We start from the raw sequence: 23,575 nt of genomic DNA on the forward strand, positions 1-23,575 counted from the left end.
GACAATGACAGAAGCATCAGAAATATCTAAAAAAAAAAAAAATGTAAAACTTTTAGAGCCTCTGAAAAATGATAGCAAAACTGGGAAGAGAAAAAATGAAAAAACATTGAATGATATTGCACCACAACTTTTCTAATCCTTTTTCACCTCCTGTTTCTGGTGTGCTTTAAAATGGGTACAAGATCAGTAGATTACTGGGCTTCCCTGGTGGCTCAGAGGGTAAAATGTCTGCCTGCAATGCTGGAGACCCGGTTTCTATACCTGGGTCAGGAAGATCCCCTGGAGAACGAAATGGCAACCCACTCCAGTATTCTTGCCTGGAGAACCCCACTGACATGGACAGAGGAGCCTAGTAGGCTATAGTCCACAAGCTTGCAAAGAGTCGGACACGACTGAGCGACTTCACTTTCACATCAGTAGAGTATTATCATGTGTTTAAAAATCTGCAACAATCTGGTAAAAAAAAATAATCTGGTAAAATTGTCTGCATTAAAGGTACATATCCAGCTGTTCTAATTCATGGTGTGAGTAAGCTTAAAGTGCCCTGGGTTTTCATGGTTATTTGTGGCCCTGACATGCAGGCTGCTGATCATTCTTTTCCAACCAGGAATTGAACCCGTGATCCATACAGTGGATGCTGAAAATCTTAAAATACTAGACCACCAGGGCAGTGCTTTGGTTTCATTTCCTAGATGATCTGAAAATCCATCAAAGTACAGTACGGACTGGTATGAACACAATAGATGCGAAAGACTGACTAGCAACTAGTAAACTGTATAATGTAGGTGAACGTGTGATTGCTCACTTCCACTTAAAATTCAGTTTCTCTCAGTGTCTGAAAACGCTCTTAATAAGGATGTTGGTAAATGAAAGATCTTGAAATCTGTTTCCGAGGGCAGTGATCCGGTTTAGACTTCCTAAAATGTGCTCCTGGAATTCTGAACTTCTACCTTGGTGTTCAAACACTCATTGATGTTTTTGCACGTTTGGTTTCTACAGTACATTTTTACCACAGAAGTACCAAAAGAAGAAGAAGTCTAACAGGCCTTACAAGAGTATAAGCCATACTGTCATTCCAATTACTCGATGGGCCTGTCTCAAAAGTCAAGAGATACAAATCAATAAAACTTTCACTTAAATACATTCATAGCAGAACAGTGAGACATGGAGGAGTCTTATCATCACTAATTCCTTACCAAGATAAACAACCATTTCCCACAAACTCCAAACCAAAACTTTGTCCTAGAGTGATACAGGACAATTAATGTGACCTCTAAATACACGGGCAACAAAACAGGCCTTCATTTTAAGAATGCTTTGCAGTGAACTAAAATTCCAGTGCTTCAGCAAGCTGGCTTCAACATGCTTTACTTCTATTAATGTACCAGCCTTGTGAGGCAATACACTTTAAACCTGTCTGCTAAACTTCTTAATACTATCACTGTACACCCCCTTGCTTAATAAAGGCTCATTATGGAGTGCCCACTGTCAAACCTAACTGATTTAAAAGACAAACAAACAAGGATCCAAAGAACTATAAAGTTTTTGAAAATTTAAAAAGGTTGCCATGGTGGATTCTGAATATTAAGGAATATTCAAACTCACGGATACATAGGCCTCAATATATATTCACGTGTTCAACCTTCTGAGACCTAAAACGGTAAAAGATCTGACTACTTTCATGTACAAAACATTAAAAAGCATACACACACACGGTTCAGCCTTGACTTACACCTCAGGGTCTTCACCCTCAGCTGCAGGGTCCTTAAACTGGATTTCATCATCATCTTCAGTTTCAAAGGTATCTGTGTCACTAAGTTCCACTAAAAATACAATAAGAGCATACGCTTAAAAATATAAAATCAAGGTGTTACTAGATTAATTGCCTATTTAAAGAAACAATACTGGATTACTACTAAAACACTGAAGTGTACAACAGACTGCTTGTAATCAAACTTCGATTCAACAGTTTCATTCCAAGAAAAATCTTCCCAACTGCAAACACATCACAGAGAACAAACTCACAATGAAACTGCTAAAAGAAGTTCACTGCCAAGTAAGTATTGATCTGATTCCCAATTATCTTAGTATTTCTTAAACGACCTAATTGTCATCAGAATCTTCACTCTTACTTAAAACCACATAACTTGATAATAAAATGCACTCTAATAGAGTAAGTAAAATTGCTATCATGTCCAAAATGTGCGTTTAGTGCACTTCCTCTTTTTGGTTACTAGAAGTATTTTCATCTTTCCAAGCTTACTAGAGGAATACTTTTGTCTTTAAAAAATAAAAGGGATATCTTTTAAAAGCACTCTCCACAAAACGCCACAACAGTACTCTGTATACGAAGAAAAACTGAATACTCCTCCACAAAAATCAATACCAGTACCATAACTGTTGTCATCGAGTAGCTGAAACCAGCTATATAATCTCTTAAGCATTGTTAAGAGGCATTCCTTTAACAACTCGTATGTATAAGTCTAGAGCCCGTAAATTTTTCATTCCCCACCAAAAGAATATACTGCAGGAAGATAATCCATTACTAAGTTCTTAATATACTGAAGTATTTAACACATAGTTAAAGAGGATTGAAGCATATTTGTAAAAATACATAAAGAGAGAGAATCCTGAAACAACTGCTTCACCTAAACACTAATTAGCAAATGCTATGAGAAGACAGGGAAATGTAAAATCTTTGATAATAACTACCATATTCTGGAAGCTCTCCATAAGCCTTCAGACTTCTAGCTTCATCTGCACTGTACTTTAAGATTACATCTGCTCTGTTATCCTTGGAGAAGAACAAGGAAGGATCAAAATTGGTTATGCAAAGAATCATCAGCTGTCTCATAAATTACTTTCAGATAAACACACTTATGTGAAACCTCACCATTCTCTCACCTTCCTTCTATCATCCGCACACACGCGCACACACACACACACACAAGTCCTCGTGATGAAGTCTGCATGCATGACCAAATAAAATATAGACTAGGAAAATGATGTATATAATGCACTGAATCAAAAGTACGAAAAGGAAACACGGCGGCGGGGCGGGGTGGGGGGGGGGGAGTGCTGTGGCACTACTGTCCTTGTTCACTCTCTAACACTGTAGTTCTAAGTGAAGATGGTATTGTTACCCAAGAGAAACCTTTCTATCACCCACAGTTCTTAGAGTATCTTACTGATTTGCATTGTTTGTGGTGATTTAAAAAGATACCTATATTCTCCTAAAACCTGACAGGCTTGGAGTGAAGTCCTTGTGTGTTTATAAAGCTCTTCTGTGTGCTTCTGATGCAAATATGCCTGTGAAGTACTGCCCTAACAAAGTTCACTTTTCTCCATTTTAAAGACGCCCAGTCACTGACAGAGCAAACAATTCTGAATGCTTACAATTAACCTAGAAAAGGCCTAAAGAAAGGCAACTGAAAATATCACAGTCATAAAACTGCAGTGTAGTAGAAAGCAACACTTCTCAAACTATAATGTGCACAAAAAAACATGTAGGTATTGTGTTAAAAGTCTCAGTGCAACTCAGTAGGGAAGAGATTAGCTAATAACGTACTAAGATACTTCCACAGAGTGGGGGTGCTGCTATTATCTTTACAATATGATTTCAGTAACAAGGGTTTGCAATTATCCACAGCAGATTAAAAATCAGAAGAGCTGTTTGTGGCTATCACTTTGAAGTCAGTACCTCAATCCCTTATAGGATTAATATAATTGTGGTTACACTGCCCGTGAAACAAAGAATTAAACTGGGAACTAACAATTTTTCCATTCCTTTCCGGGGTTATATGTAGTTCAACTAAAATAAATGCACATGAAAATGATGCACATTTACAGAGTCTATATTTTTACTCAGCACATATGAAAAATGGAAAGGTTATAAATGGATGATCCAGATCAGAAAAACATACAAAGGAAAAAAATTCAGTAAAGTTTCAGGATATAAAATCAATATGCAAAAGTCAGTTATAGTAGTAATGTGTCCATACTACGCAAAGTAATGTACAGATTCCATGCGATTCCCATAGAAATTCAAGTAGCAGTTATTTTCAGAGACAAAGCTATATGGAACCGCAAACAATCCTAACCACCAAAGCAACCTGGAGGAAGAATAAAGCTGGAGGACACACACTTCCTGCTTTCCAAACACAACTGTCCCAACAATATGTCTCCGGCATTTCACCAGTAATATGGACTCTTGGGACAAAACTCATCACTCAGAAATAAAATTTTTCAAAGACAATCAAAACCCATGAAGGGAACCAAGATCTCAGTATAGAAAAGACATCCTCTCCAATAAACAGTACTGGGAAAACAATACTTAACATATAGTGGACGCCTTTCTTACACCACAAACTGCCTGAAATTACCCTGAAGTAGATCAGAAATTTAAACACAGGCCTGAAACCCTCAAACTACTGGCAAGAGAACGCAGTGCAAAACTACCAAGTGCCGCTCTTGCTCTTTGCTTTTTGTATACGACACCAAAGCCATAAGCAACACAAGCAAAACCTACTCAGTGGAACTACATCACACTAAATCACTTTTGCACAGAAAAGCAAATTGTCAACAACAACTACAAAAAGACAGTGTACTAGATCGGTAAAAATATTTGCAAATGTTATGACCAATGAGGGGATAACATCCAATGCAGATAAATCCTGCCATCTGGAGCAACTAGGATGAAACCGGAGGGTAGTGTGCTAAGAGAAACAAGTCACACAGAGAAGGCAAACACTGTAGGACCTCACTTATATGTGGAATCAAGACTGAAGACACACTAATCAAAGTTCAGGGATGCTCCTAACCTCTCAGCTTCGAGTCACCTGGATTTTCTGCACGAGCCTGAAATGAAGAGCTATCAGTCGCCTGGCTTAGTATCAAAGGTATACCACTGCAAGCACAGGGCCTGAATGCAGAGGATGAGAGGCCTGCTGGTTTTTAATGAAACCTCAAACACGGGCTGTCTGTGATGTTATAAAGAAGCATCCAGTGGCCACAGGCAAGGAAAAGATTCATGCCTTACACAATCTGTTTCAGAAATCACTCAACAAACAATGGCAAGAAAAAAGCCCTGGGAGAAGAAATCGGATCTCCCGTCTCACCATGTTATATTTGCACTTTTGAGTTTTCAACAAAAACAGAAACAAGAACAAACATGGGACGTACAAAGAAAAAGGAAAATGTGTTCGCTCACATACCAGAAAATACGTAGGCAATACAAAGCATGACTGAGAAAGCCTACAAGCTGGACTTAACAGAGACATTACCTCGGGTAGCATGTGTGAAAAGAAGACAAGAAACAGTGTGCATAATGTCGTTTTAATTGTGAAGAATATTTCACTAGAGAATCAAGACAAACTTATTCTTTAAAAGAAAACTAGTGGAGATAAAAAAGTCGCTTTAATCACTAATAGAATGATCACACCAAAAAAATCAACAGGGAAACAGAAGACTGAAATTTACAAATCAGCACATCTTAATTATTTACAGGAAACATGACTTGATAATAGAATAGAGAGAGAAACATGACCTGATAATAGAATTATTGCACTTAAAATTTAACTGGGCACATGTGATGGGTTTGACTTCTGTCTCACAAGTCTTAGTACAAACACTGAGGTCATAGCGGGCAACTAACAAGTAGCTTTTTAAGCATTCATCTCAGATTTATAACATACACTCTAAATGACCTAGTCTATGTCTTACCCTTCTCCTACAAGCCAAACCCCCCCCCCTTGGAGATTAGAGGTTTTGCCTGACTTAATTGCATCATCTTACAGCAGTGATTTCTCAAACTGCGATTTGAGACCTTGAAATTTAAAAACTGCAACTGAGAACCCAACATAAATTACTAAATTTTTTTTAGTGAGTAATAATGCTAATGAAAATCACTCTCATATGCTACTGTTCTATTTCAGCAAAGGGTAGTTTACAAAAGTATTTAAAAAGCAAAATGGGCGGAGTCCTCTGGTGGTCCAATGACAAGGACTCAGGGCTTCCTCAGATGTATTCTGGGTTCAATCTCTGACTGGGGATCTAAGATCCCACGAGCTTCAGCGCCATCAAAAATTAAAGGAAAAGACAAGTGAAAGGAAAATGAATAATCTAGCTCTGTGAAATATATATCATAAAATATGAAGATACCTTCTCATTTTACTGCAGAATACTGAAAACGTCAGCCTGCACCAGAATCACTGAAAACCTAGCACAGAGGCCTGAATACACCTGGACTTTAAAGAAGGACAGAAGGATGAGCTCTAGTATTTATCCAAAATTATAAGAGACTATTTATTACTTATTATATTTAAAATAAAGAAAGAAACAACCAGTCTTCCCTCAAAACACATGTACCGTCAGCCAGCCAGAATCCTATCATCTTAAACACTGTGGATCATAACAAATTTGGATGCCAGAAGGATGAGACTCATAACTGGCTAGAACAGGTCAAATGCATTTTATTGCATCATCTAGATACTGATATTAATGATTCTTAAATTCAAGATTATACACTTACACGTAATTCTTACCTGATAGTCTCGAAGACCAACCAATATAATATCTGAAGAATTTATCCAAACCTATAAAAGAAAACTCATGCTATATTGTATGTAAAATGCAAACAATAGTGTTCAATGTAAAGCAATACTTAATACAAAAAATATAATTCATTCGGTCTGTGAGAAATATCTACTAATGAATTACAGCAAAACTACAGTTGAGTGTGTGTGTGTATGTGTGTGTGGTCTGTGTGTGTTGTGTGTGCATGTGCATGTATGTGTGTATTATCTGTGTGTGTGCTCATGCCTACGAGCATCTGAATGTACAAGAGCATAGTTCTTTGTCACGTGAATTACTTTTATTCACAAATCACTCTGGACATTTTCAGTTCTTTTCAACAAATGAAAATAAGTCATCTACACAAATACAGTCATCTAGTTACCAGTCGACGTCAATTCAGGTTCCCAAACCACTAACTGGAAGAGAATGACTCAAGAGAACAAAACTGATTTTTAATCCAAAAAAGTAGGGTTGAAGGAACTTTTAAACAATATGGTCAATCAACGTGCCAAAATTACTAAATAAGATGCTCTACCATGTTCCAATTTCAAATGTTCCTAACAACACATACAGCTGTTCCCACAAAGCAAAGTCTTACCCAGGACCAAATGTTAGGTTTAGTTAACAATTGGACTTCTGTTGTCTGAAAAATAATCTTCAGGTGTTTTATTTTTCTTGCTTTCTTTCTTTCTTTCTTTCACGGCTTACCATTTCCATTTGGTTCATACACGGACTCTGTCTGTTTCCGCAAGAGCAAACATTTCTGGCATAAGTCCAGTCTAGGTGTCACAAATCATTCTTTCTAAATCTAAGTCCTAGTATTAAAGTTATCAAGCATTTTCTAATTTTATGCGTTTATATTGCCATATAAATCACTATTCTTGAAGTCTTCAAGAATTCACCAAATTCAGTCACTTGGAAGCACAGATAAATGTTTTAAAGGTAAGCTTTGGACTAAAGGAAAATATACCTCCACACTGACCTTTTTTCTCAAGCTTCCTCGGATATGACATATCCTTGTCACACCGTCAAAGCACACTGCTTCCAACCGTGCATTTCCCAACATTTTGGTTACCTGGGCATACTCTTAGGAAGGGGCAGAAAAGAAAAAAGAAAAACAAAACCGTAACATACTGTCCAGTTTTCCTAAAAATGCAACACTTGTGATTAAGTTGGTAACTTCACTGTGAGTGCTAACTTTAGACCAAACCATAATTTAAAACAGAACAAAAGGTTCAAGTATGACAACAAATGAGAGCTGTCTCAGGGGACATATATTAATGTTATCCACAAAAATGGGAGAACTCTTAGGCTCTCAAGCAATGGCTACGGTCTCATTCAGCTAAACTGATGCACTTATCCTCTTGTTTTCTGAGCAAGTAAAAGTTGACAAAAGTGAAGCAGTTAATCCAAAATCACAAACGTTATTTCCACGAAAAGCTATCGCTACTGGGTATATTTAAGTCATCCACTAATTTGAGAAAATCAGTTCAGTCTTTGTCTTCACGACTGCATGCTCCACCTCTGCACACCAAAGTGGCTCACTTCAGACTGCGCCCTACATGCTGGCTTAGCAACCTCTCATGCTGCATATTTGCAAAATCTTGCCTCTCCTTTCCCTCATTAACTCTACTGATAAGCAACAGCAGGCTGATCACCAACGAACATTTGCTTGAGGACACACTGATGCTTATTCTAAAGTCCTTAATAGAGTATTTCAAGATAAAGCGTCAAATGCTTAAAGACAATTCTATCTAAGCATAGTCAAGAGGCCACCAGATTCTACTGTCAGTTGAAGACACTGACATAAGCATTAGCCAGCACGGGATGACGTCTTCTTGACTTTAAATGACAAACGCAGGCATCAGAATAGAGAAAGAAACAGGCAGTTAATATAAAGCAGGTACATTACTAAAGGTTTACTAAGGACAAACATCAAAGTGACAGCCACTGCAGCCACGATATTAAAGGCGACTGCTCCTGGACCTTTCAGGTATGATATAAATAAAGTCCCTGATGATTATACCGTGGAAGTGAGAAACAGATTTAAGGAACTAGATCTGATAGACAGAGTGCCAGATGAACTACAGACAGAGGTTCGTGACATTGTACAGGAGACAGGGAGCAAGACCATCCCCAAGAAAAAGAAATGCAAAAAATGCAAGATGGCTCTCGAGGAGGCCTTACAAACAGCTATGAAAAGAAGGGAAGTGAAAACAAAGGAGTAAAGGAAAGACATACCCATTTGAATGCAGAGTTCCAAACAATGGCAAGGAGAGATAAGAAAGCCTTCCTTGGCGACCAGTGCAAGCAAAGAGAGGAAAATAAAAGAATGGAAAAGATTTCTTCAGGACAATTAGAGATACCAAGGGAACGTGTCATGCAAAGATGGGCTCCAGAAAAGGCAGAAATGGTATGGACTTAACAGAAGCAGAAGATATTAAGAAGAGGTGGCAAGAATACACAGAAGTGCACAAAAATGATCTGCCCGACCCAGATAATCACCAAGGAGTGATCACTCACCTGGAGCCAGACATCTTGGAACGTGAAATCAAGCGGGCCTTAGAAGTATCACTACAGACAAAGCTAGTGGAGGTGATGGATTTCCAGCTGAGCTATTTCAAATCCTCAAAGATGATGCTGTGAAAGTGCTGCAGTCAATGTGCCAGCAAATTTGGAATACTCAGCAGGGGCAAGGGGACAGGAAACGTCAGTTTTCTTTCCAATCCCAAAGAAAGGCAACGCCAAAACCTCTCAAAGTACCGCACTGCTGTACTCATCTCATACGCTGGCAAAGTAATGCTCAAAATTCTACAAGCCAGGCTTCAACAATACATGAACTGTGAACTTCCAGATGTTCAAACCTGGTTTTCTAAAGGCAGAGGAACGGAGATCAAATTGCCAACATCCACTGGATCATGGAAAAAGCAAGAGAGTTCCAGAAAAACATCTATTTCTGCTTTACTGACTATGCCAGAGCCTTTGACTGTGCAGATCACAATAAACTGTGCACAATTCAAAAACGTTGGGAATACCAGCCCACCTGACCTGCCTCTTGAGAAATCTGTATGCAAGTCAGGAAGCAACAGTTACTGGTGGATGTGGAACAACAGACTGGTTCCAAGTAGGAAATGGAGCATATCTAGGCTGCACATTGTCAACCTGCCTATTTAACTTCTATGCAGAGTACATCACGAGAAATGCTGGGCTGGATGAAGCACAAGGTGGAATCAAGACTGCCGGCAAAAATTCAATAATCTCAGATACGCAGATGACAGCACCCTTGAGGAAAGATCCTCTTTATGAGAGTGAAAGAAGAGAGGGAAAAAGTTGGCTTAAAGCTAAACATTCTGAAAACAAAGATCATGGCTTGCGGTGCCATCACTTCATGGCAAATACATAAGGAAGAGTGGAAACAGTGGCTGACTTTAGTTTCGGGGCCTTGAAAGCCACTGCAGATGGTGACCATAAGCATGACATAAAAAGACGCTTGGATGGAAAGTTACAACCAAACTATACAGCATATTGAAAAGCAGAGACATTCCTTTGCCAACAAAGGTGCATCTAGGCAAAGGCTATGGTTTTTCCAGCAGTCATGTATGGATGTGTGAGACAGGACGGTAAAGAAAGCTGAGTGCTGAAGAACTGATGCTCTTGAACTGTGCTGTTGGAGGAGACTCTTGAGAGTCACTTGGACTGCAAGGAGATCCAACCAGTCCATACTAAAGGAGATCAGTCCTGGGTGTTCATTGGAAGGACTGATCTTGAAGCTGAAACTCCAATACTTTGGCCACCTGATGTGACGAGTTGACTCTTTCGCAAAGACCCTGATGCTGGCAAAGATTGAGGACGGGAGGAGAAGGGAACAAGAGAGGATGAGCTGGTTGGATGGCATCACTGACTCAAGGGACATGAGTCTGGCTAAACTCCAGGAGTTGCTGATGGACAGGGAGGCCTGGCTTGCTGTAGTCCACGGCGTTGCAAAGAGTTGGAAATGACTGAGCGACTGAACTGAACTGAACTGCTCCTTGGAAGAAAAGCGATGACAACTCTAGACAGCATGTTAAAAGGCAGAGATATTACTTTGATGACAACGCTCTGTACCGTCAAAGCTCTAGTTCTTCCAGTAGTCATGTATGGATGTGCGAGTTGGGACCATGAAGAGGGCTGAACGCCAAAGAGTTGAAGTGTATCAACTATAGCGCTGGAGAAGACTCTTCAGAGTCCCTTGGGCAGCAAGGAAATCAAATCAGTCAATCCTAAAGGAGATCAACCCTGAATATTCACTGCAAGGACTGCTGCTGAAGCTCCAATACTTTGGCCACCTGATGCAAAGAGTCGACTGCAAGGAGAAGACCCTGATGTGGGAGGGAAAGCAGGAGGGGAAGAGAACAGGACAACAGAAGATGAGACGGTTGGATGGTATCACAGGATTCAAGGGATAAGCGTCTGAGCGAATGCAAGGGTATGGTAAGGACAGGGAACCCAGGTGTACTGCCGTTCACGGGGTCCCGCAAGGGTCACAGACATGGCTTAGTGACTGAGAAACAACTCCCCCAAAGAGATTCTTGTCTCATCTGTCATTATCCTGAAAGGTAAATGGGATTCCAACTATGGACAGTCCCTTGCATCACAGGCCATGAACCCAGCTCAGTACTCAGGGCTGCTACACAGGAGAAAAGAACAAAGAAAAGATAATGATAATTTAAAGACTGGCCCTGAAACACACTTCTAACGTAAGGAAAAAATATGAAGGTCAAAGACCAGATTATCTTTAGAAACACATCATGTTTCAAATAATCAATAAAAATATTTGTGTTTGTTCCTGAGCGTGTGTGTGTGTGTGTGTGTGTGTGTGTTTAGTGACTTGCACTATGCAGGAATAACTACATGGCTTTGTTATGAAGTGCTGGAAATGACTGAAACAAATGGACAAATGTTTATGGTGGTTATATATACACCAGCTCAACAACAGAGAATAGAATTTTCAATTGAGAGAAAGGTATGCACAAGAACTGAACAATATGCTAACTTCAATTCATTTCAACATCCACATATGGCTCCTGGCTATTCCTGAACAGGGGTTTGCCCAGTGGCTCAGCCATGAAGAATCCACCTGCAAACGCAAGAGACAAAGGAGACAACGCACTAGACTTCCGGGCCAGGATGAGCCTGTGGAGAAGCAAATGGCAACATACTCCAGTATTCTTGCCTGGAGAATCCTGTGGACACAGGAGCCAGGTGGGCTACAGTCCCCGAGATCTCAAAAGAGTCAGATGTGACTAAGCGCAAGCACTGGGGCTAGAACCGAGTACCTACCAAGTGACAGTATAATGCTAAGGTTAAATTTCCTGTGACCATGCTACTGGAGTTACATAGGAGAAAGGCTTCGCTCTTACGAGATGGAATATTTAGGGCTAAAGTCCATAACTGTATGTAACGAGACCCGCCTAGAAGAAAGTTTAATATGTTAGGAGGACTTTGACAAAGGAGGCAAGAATATACAGTGGAAAAAAGACAACCTCTTTTAACAAGTGGTGCTGGGAAAACTGGTCAACCACTTGTAAAAGAATGAAACGAGAACACCTTCTAACACCATACACAAAACTAAACTCCAATGCAGTAAGGATCTAAATGTAAGACCAGAAACTATAAAACTCCCAGAGGAGAACATAGGCAAAACACGCTCCGACATAAATCACAGCAGGATCCTCTATGACCCACCTCCCAGAATATTGGAAATAAAAGCAAAAAGAAACAAACGGGACCTAATGAAACTTAAAAGCTTTTGCACAACAAAGGAAACTATCAGCAAGGTGAAAAGACAGCCCTCAGATTGGGAGAAAATAATAGCAAACGAAGCAACAGACAAAGGATTAATCTCAGAAATATACAAGCAACTCCTGCAGCTCAATTCCAGAAAAATAAATGACCCAATCAACAAATGGGCCAAAGAACTAAACAGACATTTCTCCAAAGAAGACATACAGATGGCTAACAAACACATGAGAAGATGCTCAACATCACTCATTATCAGAGAAATGCAAATCAAAACCACAACGAGGTACCATTACACGCCAGTCAGGATGGCTGCTATCCAAAAGTCTACAAGCAATAAATGCTGGAGAGGGTGTGGAGAAAAGGGAACCCTCTTACACTGCTGGTGGGAATGCAAACTAGTACAGACACTATGGAGAACAGTGTGGAGATGTCTTTAAAAACTGGAAATAGAACTGCCATATGACCCAGCAATCCCACTTCTGGACATACACACGGAGGGAACCAGATCTCAAAGAGACACATGCACCCCAGGGTTCATCGCAGTGCTGTTTATAATAGCCAGGACATGGAAGCAACCCAGATGTCCATCAGCAGAGGAATGGATAAGGAAGCTGTGGTACATATACACCATGGAATATTACTCAGCCATTAAAAAGAATTCATTTGAATCAGTTCTAATGAGATGGATGAAACTGGAGCCCATTATACAGAGTGAAGAAAGCCAGAAAGATAAAGACCAATACAGTATACTAATGCATATATATGGAATTTAGAAAGCTGGTAACCATAACCCTACATGCAACACAGAAAGAGAGACACAGATGTACAGAACAGGCTTTTGGACTCTGTGCGAGAAGGCGAGGGTGGGATGTTTTGAGAGAACAGCATCGAAACATGTATACTATCAAGGGTCAAACAGATCACCAGCCCAGGTTGGATGCATGAGACAAGTGCTCGGGGCTGGTGCACTGGGAAGACCCAGAGGGATCGGGTGGAGAGAGAGGTGGGAGGGGGGGTTGGGGTGGGGGAATACATGTATATCCATGGCTGATTCATGCCAATGTATGGCAAACACCACTACAATACTGTAAAGTAATTAGCCTCCAACTAATAAAAATAAATGAAAAAAACAAACAAACAAACAAACAAACAAAATGGTAGGAGGAAAATGTGCATGTTCCAAAAGAAAGAATAGAAGAAAGCACTGAAAATTAGTGAGTCTAAGTTATAAACAAAATATGGGAGTTGCACTCATATTTCATCTCCTCTGTGGGCTTAGCTAAATATGAAAGGGGAAAAAGTAAGTGCTTCAGTCAGTTATTTTACTCTTATTTTAGTCTGCACTTACTCAAGTAAGAGAGAGTCAACTATTCTGTTACTTTATTAAATATGATCATGCACTAGTGACATTGGAGTACTGAGGGGCTGAGGTCTTGGCATGGATTTCTCATAGTCTACTGAAAAATGAGTGCAAAAGTAGGCGATTTTCAATGTTGGCAGCCAGGCTTACTCTGCTCCAAACACTACAATTCACTGTCATTTATACCATGGTTATCCACAGAATAAAAACAGGACACCTTGTTTACAGAAATGCCACATTGTAAACCTGCATGAGAAAACAAATAGTGTACAATAAATTAATACAGAAATTATGGAGAAATATAGGGCACTGTAAATGGGGAAAAGATGGAGATACGAGGGGCTTCCGTCGTGGCTCAGGGGTAGGGAATCCACCTGCCAATACAGCAGACACTGGTCTGACCCCTGGTCCAGGATGAACTCACATGCCTCCCAAAGACTGAGCCCCTGTGCCACAGCTATTGCGCCTGTGCTCTACAGCCTAGAAGCTGCAACTACTGAGCCCATGCACTGCAACTACTGAAGCCTGGTCTCCCAAGAGCCTCTGCTCCACAAGTGGAGAGGGCACCCCGATGGGAAGCTCGTGCATTGCAGCTACAGAGCAGCCCCTGCTGTCCTCATCGAAAGAAAAGCCCATGCGCAGTAAAGAAGGCCCAGCACAGCAAAAAAAAAAACAAAAAGAAAAACACATAAGCAGATAAAAATCATTTAGATGAAGAAAAACAAGGGAGTTATCAGACAACTCCTCAGCATTATGACTAAGACATGTTTCAGATCAAACTGTGAAATTCACATTACTAGAAAAGGTATAAGTAAAGAATTCTTACCTTGTCCATCTTCTTTAAAGACTAGGTCTCTATTTTTATATTCATTCTCCTTCTTACCCTTACGCTTGTTTCTGCCTCCTTTACCTAAGTGATTAAAAAGTGAATAAAAATTGAAATCTAATCATCTGTATAATAGTTTACAAACTCAACTGTAAAACAAACGAACATAAGCTTTGAAACTTTACAAAAACACAGGGGAACAAACAGGTTATCATTTAAATAGCAGGAAAATATTAACAGACCTCAAAAGAGATTTACAATTTAACCTAACTTGCTTACCGATTAGCCGCTTACCAATTGCCAATGACGTTCTTCTAAATCGCTTAACAGCTAATATCAACCACATAACACATTACCAGAGATAACCATTAGCATTTTTATTATCCATGCTTTCCAATTAAACCTGGATTCTATACATTCTCTTCCACAATTTACTTTCCAATTAATAAACCAAGACTACTCCATATATCTGTAAAGGAATGGAAACTGAAAAATCACATGTAGAAACGTCTTCAGTTTGGCATGAGCGTTAGCAGCTGGTTTAAAAGTCCCACAGAAGGAAGACGGGAGCCACCCAAGGCTGGACTGAAGATAACATTAACAAAAATGTATTGAACATCTATTAAGCACCAAGCTGTACTAAGTCAGCATTCATAAAGTCAGTCCTATTCTCTTCAGGATACACAACCCAATGTGGGCATCTGAAACTTCATTCCTAAAAACAGAGGAGGAAACAAGGACTGTTTCTCTTGTTACAAATGCACACTTATTTGTAAGCTAAAAGTGAATTAAATAGATTAGAAAAAAACAAGTAGAAGTGGTTTGTAATTTACCTAACACATTATGAAAAAGAGGTTTCTAGAATTTGCCTGGATAGTTAGCAGGAAAACATTTGCTTGCTAGAGAAAGGCTGTGCCAGTTGGTTTGGGGAATGTAGAGAGCACTGAACTCAAAGGTGAAAAATTTGACCCAATGTGGCAAACCTTAAGGAAGCCTTGAGAGCTAACATGAAGTGTCAGGAATGAATAATGAAGAGAGGTTTGCTTCTCGTGTAATGTGAAATGTGGTGCTACTCTGAAGGAGATATTCTCACTCCTAGCAGTTCCAGTTTGCCAAGAGGCATTACAAGAGTATTAAACATGACACAAGAACAACTCAGGTCTCTAAAAAGGAGAATTCAAGGACTGACTGTCCCAGGGCTCTGCTTCAGTTAGCTTAGAAGTACCGTTTTGGAAGTTACAAGCAGAAGTACTGTCAAATCTGGTTATTTGTGAACTGTCTGACTCAGAATAAAGACAAATAGAAATACACAGTGCCAGCATCTATTTTACTGGATAAGAAGGCTGAACACGTTGGGATATGTGTGCGTTCTAAAGAAGGTTAAGGTTTGTGACAGGCAGAAGAAAGTAAACTGGCAGACATGAACCTAAACGTGCAACAGCGTTTTGCCTCCGTGTTTGCAAAGCAGTCTTTTCACCAGTAGTCAACCGCGCACAAAGTAAACTACTGACAAGTATTTACTAGACCCAAAAAGAGAATCAGTGTGTCACAAACAACAGCTAAGGAGAGTCTTCGGAAGGGATGAAGGCCTCAGGGACGAAGCCTCAGCTGCCCGAAAGTAGCCTTCTGCCAGTTTACTACCGTCCTGCAGTTAAACTGGCATGAATCCAAAACTAATCGTATTTTCAGCTCCGTGTAAAACTGACAAAAGCGGAGAGGAAATTATCCCGCTATGTCTACAGAGCGGGAGGAAGCAGGAGCCGCTTCCTAGCTCCTCTGTGGACTGTGGAGTCCGCTCAAAGACCTCAGCCAACCACACAATGGAGAAACTACCACTGACCGCGGCAGAGCAGACCCTGGTGCCAGGAAGCCGAGTCATTACCTTTATTCTTGGGCATAGCTGCAACGGCAGGCTCACTGTTTCCAAGCAGCTTCCGGTGCCGCTGCCGCTGGCAGGTAATCCTCCGAGGTTTCCAAGGAGCTAACCTACACACTCCGACTTGAGAACTCGCGCGAGAAATCGGAGCGCAGCCACGCCTAGCAGCAGCAAAATGGCGACCCAGCCAGTGTCACGTGGTTAACGTCACTTTCCCCGCCTCTGACGCTATGGGCCTATCCTCCAAGCACAGTCTCTTCCGCCCTACGGAGCACGTGTAGTCCAAACCCACTGACTTCCTGGCACTCAACAATGTGAGGGACGCTGTGACAGATTGCAGTAGACAGGTATAGATTTTTGGAGAACACTGCGCTGAGCGAGATGTGTCAATATAGTGGAGACCGCATGCATTTCCCCAACTAGAAAGGGCTTGAGCTGACTCAAACTACTGAGTAGACTTTTGCTATTTTGTAATAAGTGCTCTTGACCATTTGCTCTCTGATCGTTTCTTTGTTTGAATTGTATGTGTTGTCTTCCTTCTTGGAGAAACAAATTCCACCAGGAGGCTTCTGTTAGAAATATGGTACATAGTACACTGGTGGAAGAATTAAAGAGAAAGGGTATAGATGTCTCTCAAAAGATTGAGCCCAGGATCATTACAGACCCCTCTTAGGTCCACCAAGATTGGTGTATCCAGATGTCGTATCCAGTGTCAGATGGGTAGAATAAAGTTTAAAGTTAGTGTAAACAAACAAAATAAATGGATAAAGAATAAAATTTAGAAATATCAAAAACTTTCTCTTCAGAAATGTTCAGGATTGTTTTTCATAGTGATGGAAGTGATGGATAGTTTCACCTATTTTAAGTATGAGGAAACATTCGGGACTACGTGTTACTTCACTTGAACTAATTTATGCAAGACGCCCTACCTTTTGACGTGAGAAACCACTATTGTCCATGTGCTTTAACCACTAAAGAAAAGTCACTCTTGATCGACTTAAGGAAAGACGTCAAAATCTACTGCAGTTGTCCATCAGCAGTGCATGCTTGAGAAACTCCGGATGGGAAAAACATGATGAAGCATTTCTGTGCTTGGGTCTATGGGTCCCTAGATGGTTAAGATGAATATGGGAATGGAAACTTTAGTGATTCCACATGCTTGCCTAGAGAAACGCTACAATCTCTTGCTTTCAATCCTTGTTTGTTTGGCGTGTTTTTTTTTTTTTTTTTTTTCTTTGTGATTATCAGGAATGTTTACGAAAGTTATGTGTTTCACTACATATAGTTTCTGCGTTAAAGAAGGTTGTATATGTACTGGCTCTGCCCCTGCGTCTGCCTCTAAGCCTCCTCTCAAAACTGTGTGAAAGACCATTTCCAGCCTGTGGTCTTCAAGTTTCCTGAACTTATGATTTTCTATTTATACTATTAATTATTTATGATATTTTATCAACAATACTATGATTTCCCTCACTTTTGCTTTTTGTTTTGCCTCAAGGTCAAAACGGTGTATGGAAAGTTGGTTTCCTTCAATCATGCCCTATAATCAATGAGCCCACATAGCAAGGATTGACAATTGATACTTTTTAGCAGAATTGAGGGCTTCCCTGGTAGCTCAACCAGTAAAGAATCCACTGCAATGGCAGGACACCCCAGTTTGTTTCCCAAGGTTGAAAGATCCTCTGGAGGAGGCATAGGCTACCCACTCCAGTATTCTTGTGCTTCCTTCATGGCTCAGATGGGAAACGATCTGACTGCAATGCGGTCAACCTGTCTTCCGCCCCTGGGTTGGGCAGATCCCTCGAAGAGGGCGGAGCAACCCACTCCAGTATTCTGGCCTGGAGACTACCTGTGGACACAGGAGCTTGACGGACAAGAGTCTATGATGTCACAAAGAATCAGACACAACTGCAAAACTAAGCATACTAGAAACCAAAATTTATTTTTGTAAGAAAAGTGCTTGAAAAGCTTGATATATGGAGGTCTGACTAAGAAAGTGTATTTGACCCTGAAAAAAATTCAAAAAGCAATGAACTTTTACTCCTCTCTTGTCTATAGAACCCTAGGACAACTGGAGTGTCTGTTCCCCTTTCAGAGGCAAGTTGTTCTGGTAGAATATGTTAAAAGATTAAACAAACAACATATTCCTAGTGACATGCTGCTTTCACCAATGAAGCAATGTGGAATTCAAGATCAGTACCAAAGCAAGAGCAAAACTGCTGTCAGCTGCAGTTGTAAGACATGACCTCCAAAGAGAACTACATACGTGCATATAAATGACTGACTGAATTATCTTCCAGTACACTATAAAACTACACAGACAGTATTATAAAGGATTTTGCTTTTCCAGTCAATAGTACAGGAGTGTCTTTGAGTTACTGATAGCTTTAATAACCAAAAGCAGTGACCACTTTTCAGACGTTCCATCCAAAGTCATTTGAACAAAGCTGTCAACTTGTCCCCCTTACTAAAAGCCACATGTTGATAGTAGTAGTGGTAATTAGTCACTAAGTCAAGTCCACCTCATTTTTACCTCCATGGACCATACACCACCAGGCTCCTCTGTCCCTTGGATTTCCCACACAAGAATAATGAAGTGGGTTGCCATTCCCTTCTCCAGAGGATCTATCTTCCCCACCCAAGGTTTTCCTAACCCTGGGTCACCTACATTGGCAGGTGGATTCTTTATCTTGTCTTTCATGTATGCTAGATCAAACTTCTGTCAAGACTGGGCTTGTTCAGGACTTCCTTAGTGATCCAGTATCTTAGAGTCGCTTCTCCATGCAGGGGATGTGGGTTATATTGCTGGTCTGGGAAAATTCCACCTGCTGAAGAGTAACTAGGCTCATGGGTCACAACTAAGGAGTCCATGCCCCACAACAAATGAGCTCATGTGCTGGAAATAGAGCCAGTGCTCTGCAACAAGAGAAGCCACCACATGAAGAAGGCTGTGCCTCACTTGCCACAGCTAGAGAAAGCCCTTGGGCAGCAATGAAGACTAGGCACTGCAAAGAAAAAATGAATACAAATTAAAAAAATAATACTGATACAAAAACTGAAACCTTAGAGAAAGACTGAGTCTGTGGAAAATAGAAGTGTAGTTATATATACATAGTAACAAGCAAATATTCTTTAATGTTGAAAAGACATAAAATAGGTATTCTTCCACACATGATGAAATAATACTCATTAGTATGAATTTATCAGAAAATAAAAATGGGCAATAGTTCCACCAGGAGAAGAGGTCAAGACATCCCAAGCATCAGTGTTCTAATTTGTGTTTTGAATATCTCAACCTAGGAATCATCATGTCACTCATGTAATTCATATATATATATATATACACACACACATATAAAATAATTCATATATACATCCCCTTTAGCCCCTAAGCTCTCTGTTCTGCAGCTATGAGCATATTCTCTTTATATTTCCTTTGAAGCCACCTGGACTTTCTTTTTTTATTTTCTAAAAGATGATATACGTTTTCCTTGTTATAATTTCTGAGGAGACTTCTCCTTCTACACAGACACTAAGAAAATTTTAACATATTTTCCGTTAATAGAATTCATGCTTCCTCTGCCCTAACCATGTTTACCATTCATGTGCACTGCATTTGTTTCAGCAGGCTCTTTAGCACTATCATCTTGAAGCTCTTTTTGCCTTTCTTTAATTTGGTTATAAAGCTCACAAATTTGAAGAGCACATTAACACCTCTTCTCTAACGTGCCCTGCTAGAGTTTGGTGAGCTCTTGGTGAGTTTCAGGGTTTCACTTGCAAAGCCCTGCATTACTCTTGGGGCTGTAGAATCTTCTGAAACTGAAGGAGAGACTACAAGTATTCCAGACTACTTTGATTATGACATATTTATCTAAAGAATTAAACAGTTTTTGCCTTCCCCCCAGAAAACCTTGCCCCTAACTCCTAATGTTCTTACTGATTTTATTGTGGGAATCTGGTAGAACTGACATTTCTCAGTGCTCCCTAGTTTCATCAGTAAGCTTTTCTGAGATGAGAACACGTTAGAATTAGTTTTTAAATTAGTCCTAGCAACAGCAATCAGAGAAAAAAGAAGTAAAAGGAATACAGACTGGGGAGGGAACAAAAAAGAAAAAAAAAAAGAAAAACACACCTCTAACTGTTAGCAGATGTCATGACCCTCCAAAGAGAACACTAAGGATGCATGCAGAAAATTACTTGAGCTAATCAAGGAATAGAACAGTTGCAGGATACAAGGTTAATACTCAGGAATCCCTTGCATTCCTATACATTAACAATGAAAATTGAGAACGAGAACTTAAAGAAAGAATCCCATTCAGTATCCAATGAAGAGAATAAAATATTTAGGAATATATTTCCCTAAAACGAAACCAAGGATCTGGTAGAGAAAACTCAAAACCCATGTTGAAAGAAATCAAACATGGCACAAATAGATGAAGAAATGTACCATGTTCTTGGATCGGAAAAATCAATACAGTGACAATCAGTATACAACCCAACGTGATCTGTTGGTACATTCAGTCACCATAGGTACTCTTAGATTCAACCGTGGAATCCCTATCCAACCACCAATGGTGTGTTTCACTGACCCAGAACAAATAATTTCACAATGTGTGTGGAAACACAAAAGACCTCCAATGAGCAAAGCAATCTTCAGAAACAATGGAAATGGAGGACCTGGCCTTCCTGACTTCAGAACTATATTACAAAGCTACAGTCATCCAGACAGCAAGGTACTGGCCCAAAGACAGAAATTCAGACCAATGGAACAAAATAGGAAGTCCAGAGGTGAAGCCACACACCCACAGCCACCTTATCTTTGACAGAGGAGACAAAAATATACAACAGAGGAAAGACAGCCTCTTGGACAAGCGGTGCTGAGAAAACGGGTCAATCACATGCGAAGAATGAGACGTTCATTCCCTTCTAAACCCACAGACGAAAACAAATGCAAGATACATTAAAGACCGAAGCGGAAGACCAGAAATTATAAAACTCTTAGAGGACAACATAGGCAGAACACTTTCCGACAGAAATGACAGCAAGATCCTCTATGACCCACCTCCCAGAATAATGGAAATTAAAACAAACAAAAGGAACCTACTTAAACTTCTAAGCTTCTGCGCAGTGAAGGACACTAAAACAAAGGTGGAAAGACAGCTTTCAGAATGGGAGAAAATTGCAGCAAATCAAACAACTGCCCAAGACATGATCTCCCACATATATAAGCAGCTCCTGCAGCTCAATACCAGAAAAACAAAGAATCAATCAGAAAGTGGGCAAAAGAACTAACCAAACGTTTCTCTAGAGAAGATATAGAGATGACGAATGAGCACACGAAAGATGCACAACATCAGTTATCAGAGAGAGGTAAGTCAAAACCACAATGAGGTGTCATCTTACGCTGGTCACAATGACCATCACACAAACGCCTCAAGCAAGAAATGCTGGACAAGTGAAAAGGTAACCTTACACTTTTAGTAGAAATGCAAACTGGTAGCGCCACAATAAACCGTTATGAGTTCTTAAGAACCTTGACCCAGCAATCCCACTGCTTGCACACACCCCAGGGAAAGCAGAACTGAAAGAGACACATGTACCTCAATATTCATCACAGCACAGTTTACAATAGCTAGGGCATGGAAACAACCTAGATATCCACTGCAGATGAATGGATCCGGAAGTTGTGGAATATATACACACTGGACTATTACTCAGCTGTGAAAAGGAATGTATTTGAGTTAGTTCTCATGAGGTGGGTGAAACAGGAGCCTGTTCTACAGAGTAAAATAAAGTAAGAAGGAGAAATACAAATACTGTATAGTCATGCGTAAGTATGCAATTTAGCGAGATGGTCACAGTGATCCTACATGCAGGGCAACAGAAGACAGAGATAGAAAGAACAGACTTTTGGACTCTGTGGGACAGGGCAATGGTGGGATGATTTGAGAGAATAGTATTGATCCATGCCCATTACCATACAAACAGATGACTGGTGCCAGTTCAGTGCATGATGCAGGGCACCCAAAGCCTGTGCTCTGGGACAACAAAGAGCAATAGGCTCTCTGGGGAGTGAGGTGGGAGGAGGGTTCTGGATGCGGGATCACGTGTACATTGGTGACTGACTCTTGTTGATGTAAGGCAGAAACCACCCCGATAGTGTAAATTTAATATCCTCCCATCAAAATAATTGTTAAAACTGAAAAGGTTGCTTTCTGAAATTGCAGTGTTGGGAGTTCATGGTCCAGCATATTTTCTAAACCTTTGTAAAAATGTCTGATTGGAAAGAGGGTAGTGTCAAATTACCGTGCCAAGAACTGTGTTCCCACACTCGAAAATCCCACAAAACGGAACTGTCAATATTTTAACTGTCCATTAAAATACTACTTTGTTTTCACCTCCAGGGCATCTTATAGAATGTTTCAAGTGACTGGAGAGGAAACAAAAGAGATCATTCACCTTTAAGCAGCAATTAATGTGGGACAGTCAATTGTGAATAAAGTTCCTAGGCCCGATAAAAATTTACCCATACAGTTTCTTTTTTTGTTCATTTATTTTATTAGTTGGAGGCTAATTACTTTACACCATTGTAGTGGTTTTAGCCATACTTTGACATGGATCAGCCATGGATTTACATGTGTACCCCATCCCGATCCCCCTCCCACCTCCCTCCCCATCCGATCCCTCTGGGTCTTCCCAGTGCACCATCCCTGAGCACTTGTCTCATGCATCCAACCTGGGCTGGTGATCTGTTTCACACTTCAGAGTATACTTGTTTCAGTGCTATTCTCTCAGAATATCCCACCCTCATCTTCTCCCGCAGAGTCCAATTTACCTATACAATTTCTATATGACATGTATCAAAAGAATTCTTCCATGGAAAACTGCACATAAGCAACTCAAGATGAAACACTAGGCCTCAGTTACTAAATGGCAAAAAAAAAAAAAAAAAGTGCCATCACCAGTGTTTCCCTTTATTCAACTTCTTACATGGAAATACTACAAACTGGCTTCTCAACAACCAAGCGTTTTGGTTCCAGATATGGGAAGTCTAGGATCAGTGTGCTGGTAGGGTTAGGGTTCTGGTGAAAATCCTCCTCTGATTTGCAAGCTCTGAGTTCTGTCACTGAGGTTAGCTTGCTAAGAGCAGAGATTGATTTCC

At 40.3% G+C, this 23,575-nt stretch overlaps 1 protein-coding gene across 1 annotated transcript; it reads right to left on the minus strand.

Annotated features, from left to right (window-relative positions):
• Positions 1-1,728: 1,728 nt before the first annotated feature.
• On the minus strand, positions 1,729-16,438 carry LOC133053613 (eukaryotic translation initiation factor 1A, Y-chromosomal-like). The gene is made up of 6 exons (XM_061138164.1): positions 16,423-16,438; positions 14,541-14,624; positions 7,556-7,659; positions 6,543-6,593; positions 2,713-2,794; positions 1,729-1,823 (listed from the first exon to the last, which is right to left on the minus strand). The coding sequence occupies exons 1-6, from the start codon at positions 16,436-16,438 to the stop codon at positions 1,729-1,731; spliced, it is 432 nt and encodes a 143-aa protein (XP_060994147.1).
• Between the last annotated feature and the right edge of the window lie 7,137 nt (positions 16,439-23,575).

Source organism: Dama dama, chromosome Y (genome assembly GCF_033118175.1).
Source record: "Dama dama isolate Ldn47 chromosome Y, ASM3311817v1, whole genome shotgun sequence".
Lineage (NCBI taxonomy): Eukaryota > Metazoa > Chordata > Mammalia > Artiodactyla > Cervidae > Dama > Dama dama.